General features: G+C 54.1%; 1 protein-coding gene across 1 annotated transcript; it reads right to left on the bottom strand.

Moving 5' to 3' along the window:
* Window positions 1-627: 627 nt before the first annotated feature.
* FEM1A (fem-1 homolog A) lies at window positions 628-4875 on the bottom strand. Its single transcript, XM_075038043.1, has 2 exons — window positions 2551-4875; window positions 628-2377 (listed from the first exon to the last, which is right to left on the bottom strand). The coding sequence occupies exon 1, from the start codon at window positions 4651-4653 to the stop codon at window positions 2605-2607; it is 2049 nt and encodes a 682-aa protein (XP_074894144.1). The 5' UTR covers window positions 4654-4875; the 3' UTR covers window positions 628-2377; window positions 2551-2604.
* Between the last annotated feature and the right edge of the window lie 409 nt (window positions 4876-5284).

Here is a 5284-nt window from a genome sequence, read left to right on the forward strand (position 1 = left end):
AGTCCCACAGAACTGCAGACACTGCTTAAATGTCGTGTCTAGCATGAAGGCAACAGTGATCAAACTGTCAAGAATTATTTTTGAGGATGGAGCAATCAATGAAGGGACAAACATTCAAACATTTTATCTGTCTGCTCCCACCCTCCCTGGGGAAGGCTGAGCATTTTTGGAAATCCAAATTCTTGTGTGGAACTAACTCCAGTACCTCTAATTCTTCAGTCTGCTTTTGACCTCCCACTGACAGGTCTGGGGTTTAAAAACATAAATTGATGATTGGCACACTGTGTCCCTCTTTCTGCTTGCTGTGCCCACAGTCCCAGCTGTACATAAGGCAACTAATACCCGCATCAGCAGAGCAGCATCCTTTCACACTGTTTCATTTACACCAAAAGATAAGGCAAAGTATATAAAGAGAGGTGTCATTTCAGCATCAGCGTTACCCTTTTTCAGGGGAAATGTTTGCAACTACAGCACAGATTCGCTTTTCCCAGGAGTAAATTCAGATTAAATGAAACAATCACATCTGTTGATTGCCAATGCCCCGTATTTCCGTACCCACCAGTGTACCATCCCTAGGAAATAAGCTGAAAATAGAGGCTTATCAGCAAGAAGTCCAAGGCACTTGCATTCTAGCAGCCATTTTTTGTTTTATTATTTAAAGTTAAGAGCGCTCATCAGCTCACAAATTAACAAATTCCATTCCTGCAGTTTAGTTCAGGTTTCAGCCAAAAGGAAAAAAAAAAATAGAACATAGCTAAACTAACTCTGCACTTTACATCTCAAGAAAAGTTAAACCTCCTTGCTTTATAAATAAATGTTATAGTTAACACTGCAAAAATGTAATGGCAGATCTACAATACCTTTAAGGGGCAGAGAGCATTGGATTATTGAGGCATATGGATATGCTGGCTTATAAATACAAGTAGAGAAGCTTCAGTAGCATATAGTGCATGGTTGTTTGTCAGGGTTCTGCTCTCCCAGTCCTGACCTTTCCCAAAGCTCAGAGGCAGCTGCTTCACCCCCAACTCTGGTTGCTGTCTGCTTTCCACTCTGCCCGGGGCCAAGAAATGAGCCACAGGCTGCCAAAGCCCAGTCACTCCCCCTGCAAGAAGATAAACTACTGGAACAGCATCATGTTTACCAACACTGCCTGTTTACCACCAAGGAGGGTTCTGCTAATGGAGGCAAATACCTACCCTGAGACTACGGATTTAAAGAGAAAAACAAGTTGTGTGCAGATCCTAATTAAAGAAAGGAGCTTGCCCAAATAGTAGCCAAATGAGATTTCAAATTCAATCTTTGAAGTAGCACCATCCTCAGTAAAGTTGCAAAAAGAATCAAAAGCCAAAACCAGATGCTAACAACCCACTCCGTGCAGGTTTTCAGAATGGGATAATTGTGCAGGTTTTCAGAATGGGATAATTAACAGAGCCCAATCAGTCGAAACTAACAAACCTCAGAAGAACAAGAAGGCACCTTTCACTTCTTTCTTGCTTCTTCCTTCAAACCACCCTCAGGCAAACATGCCACCAACACTCACTTGCTTTAATAACCCCCTCAGCACCACCCATGCCACAAGTACCTCTCATCCTAGAGGGCTTGCAAGAGCACATCCCCAAAGATGGTTCAAAGTGCGCTGCTTTGGCTCTGAAACCTGGCCATATCCACCCTATACAGCTCAATCCCTGCTGACCTCTAGAACTAAAGGACCTCTACGCGGGGAAGGGAGTGAATATGTGCAGAATGGGCAAGCTAAGGGCCTGAACGCCACATTAGTGTTTTGTTTTTAAGGTAGCAGTTTTTCCTCCCCATTCATAAAACCCAACATCTGTTGATGAAACTATATAACCAGAACTGACCTTACTACATCTTACAGGATTGAAGAAGTCTTGCAGCATAGATAGGGCCTGGCTCTAAAAGAGAAAAAATAACCCAGCTTTATGCACAATCATTGAAATCTCAGGCCTTTAACACTACTTGCTACTTGGCCAACCAAGGGAGAAAAAAAAAACATCCTCAGCATACCCAGCCCTACTGCCATGCAAGGCAACTACCTCAGCAGAGCACAAGCCAGTCGGCTGTTAGACTCGTACTGTACCAAATCTGAGAAGGGGGTGGGAAAAGAATTAGTTGGAAGATATTTTATTCCTCACTTGCATTCCTATCTGTTCAGTATTTGGGATGGGAAGGACTAGAGCACATGTGTGATGTTTAGCTGCTCCAAAGCTTAACGCTGAGTTAATCCAGCACTAATGGGAGAGGCAGCAGGTCCCAGGGAATCTCCATTTTCCTTCCTTCTCAGGACAAGACAGTTCACATGGGAAAGGGCAGGGGCTGCGGCCTTCTCTGGATACAGTGCACTGGAGATATCTGGTACCTGAAGATGACAACAATGAGGGACAGCCATGAGCTCTCAAGCCTCCTCCTCCCCTACCCCTGCACACGCCAGCTTGATGGTGACAGATGAGGACAAAGCTCGCAGCCCATCTCAGCACAGCGATGGCCTTCGGCACCTAGGCAAGGATGGCCTGAGATCTCAGGCTGCACTACCTCTGCAGGGTGGAACAGGTGACAGGAAAGGCTGGGGACTTCAGCTCTCCCGCCCTAGTGCAGTTCAATGAAGGCTTCCAGCTCCTCGGGGATGAAACCCTTGTAGGGAATCTTGTGCTTGTCCAGGGCGCGAGCAGCAAGGCACTGGAGGGTGATGTAATTGAAGGGCTGCATCATGCTCTTGGTGAGCAGCTTCTCATCCAGCAGCTCATAAGCAGTCTGCTTGAAGGCATTAGTGGCGTCCATATGGGCTCCAGCCTCCATCAGGGCACTCATGATCAGCGGGCAGTTGTTGCGGGCAGCGACATGCAGCGGGGTGTTGTTGTCATAGTCACGGCTATCTGGGTCAGCCCCACACTCCAGAAGCAAGTTCACAACGTGGAGCGATGGGAACTTGCCCACGGGATAACGTCCCACTGTTGTGGTATCTTTGTCCACAGCCATATGCAAAGGAGTGAAGCCATTCTTGGCCCGGGGGCTGCACTTCAGCAGGCGGTAGATAGTCTGGCGCTTCTGGTGTTCCTGCTCTGGGGTGCACTCCACCTTCTCCAGCAAGAAGACCAGGTGGAGGATAATGGCCAGCGTCTTGGTGAACTGCGCTGAGTCAACTACAGGGTCCTTGCCATGCACAAGAGCCCTCTCCACCTCCCGGACCCCTTTGCTCAGTACTCCCATGAGGTCAGAGAAGCCCAAGTGGGTAGCTAAAGTGCCTTTGGAGCGGTCCTGAAGCACGTAAGAGAAAAGCTCGGCAAAGGAAAGGAAACTGCTGGCAGTCATCGGGCTGAGAGGCTCCAGGTTGCCTTGCTGCATGTCCAGAGCATACTTCCACAGGTTAATGCAGCGTTCGAAGTTGCCGGAGTCAGCATAGACTGCTCCTCGGTAACGGATGTAATAGGAAGTGTCTGGGTGGGAAGGACCCAAGATGCGCTCTCTAATCAGCAGCGCCTGCATGCGCATCTCATCTGGATCAGTAATCAAGGCTTCCAGTTCCTCCAGCGAACTCACTTCCCGGGAATAGTCATAGGCCAACACCAGCTGCCGGGGCTCAGGTTTAGGCAGGTATTGCCCACCCTCACACCGAAGCTCCATCGCCCTTCGCCAGTACTTGTGGGCTCCCAAAAGGTCACGTTTCTTATCCACAAATGTAGCACCCAGCAACTCCAGTGCTTCCACAGCAGCCTCTCGAGTGCAGAACACATTAGGGACCTGCTGCTCATCCTGACTGGAAGCCGAGGCACAACATCTCTCACACCCCTCTTCACTGCAGCCCTGGGGAGCTTCCTTGCCAGCGCTGCAGCACCTCTGATGGCTCCCACCTGATGCACAGGTCCCACTTTGGTTCCCTGCAACCTCCTCCTCCTCCTGCTGCAGCCCTCCTTGGATGAGGTACTCCACAATGTTGGTGTGACCGGTGACACTGGCAGCTAGCAGAGGAGTCATGCCGTAGCCGTCTTTCTCCATGCGGGCTTTGGAGCGGAGCAGTAGCTGCAGGATCTCCAGGCTGCCGGACTCAGCGCAGTCATGCAGGGCTGTGTTCCCCTTCACGCTCCGGCGGTTGACATCGGCCCCTTTCTCTAGCAAGTAACGTGCAATCTCCCGGTGCCCTTTGTAGCAAGAAATCATCAAACAAGTGTGTCCATGCCGGTTGGCTACTTCCAGGTCAGCCCCACGCTCCCCGACTAAGTAGCGCACGATCTCCAGGTGCCCATCAAAGCAAGCAGCCCGCAGCGGCGTCGAGTTGGTCAGCGTGGTCTGGTTCACCGAGGCACCGTGATCCAGGAGGCTGCGCACCACCCCCAGGTGCCCGGCGGCAGATGCTGCCCAGAGCGGTGGGGCACCCTCGATGGTCTCCCCGTCGAAGTTGACTGAGCCCCCCTCCTCCACGCGGGCACCGCAGTGATCCAGCAGATACTCCACCACCTCCAGGTGCCCGTGCCGGGCGGCGATCAGCAGCGGGGTGCTCCCTCCCCCGGGGCCGTCACCCCCTCCGGGCCCTGCCGTCAGCGCCTCCAGTTCCTCCCGGCTCCGGCTGCCCAGCAGCTTCTGCAGCAGCTTCAGCTTCCCATCGCGGGCCGCGTTGTACACAGCCGTGCGCAGGTCCATGGCGACGGGGCCCGCGGCGACCGCACCGGCCACCTCCTGGCCATGGACCGGCTGCTCCTCCGCGCCCCCAGCTCGGCCCGGGACAGGAGATGGGCGAGGGCGGCCCCCCCCCGGGGAAGAGGAGCCCCTGCGGGGCCGGAGGCGCCCGGCGAGACACCCCTCACCTCAGCACGGCAACCTTCCGTCCCTTCGCCCGGCCGCCATCTTAGGTTGGAACGCGAAACAAAATGGCGCCCGTAGGGACCCAGGGGCGGGGCGGGAGGAGGACGATGGGAAACGTAGTCTCGCGCCCGCCCCGGCCCCGCAGGAACGCCTCCTCGGAGACTCGATTTCCCGGCAGGCAGCGGGAGAGGGGGGGGGCGGCAGCCGGAGCCCGCCGGCCGTGCCGCCCTCCCGCGCGGTGCCTTCTGGGAAGTGTAGTCCCGCAGTCCCCTGGAGGCGGCCTTTCCCCGGGGATTCCGGGAGAGCAGAGCCTGCCTTTCCCAGCGGGCCCCGCGCCGCCTCGCCGCAAGGGCTGCTGGGACAGGGAGCGGGAGGGCGCCTGGCGGCGGCGACGGCGCTAACGGAGTCGAGGGGGGGGGGGGGTGTTCAGCGTTCAGGTCCCGTTTCCTGTCCCGCTCGAACCCGGAGC

The sequence above is a fragment of the Buteo buteo genome, chromosome 10, assembly GCF_964188355.1.
Source record: "Buteo buteo chromosome 10, bButBut1.hap1.1, whole genome shotgun sequence".
Classification (NCBI taxonomy): domain Eukaryota; kingdom Metazoa; phylum Chordata; class Aves; order Accipitriformes; family Accipitridae; genus Buteo; species Buteo buteo.

Coding starts and splice junctions, on each gene's coding strand:
- FEM1A (XM_075038043.1), bottom strand. CDS start 4,653: ATGGACCTGCGCACGGCTGTGTACAACGCGGCCCGCGATGGGAAGCTG.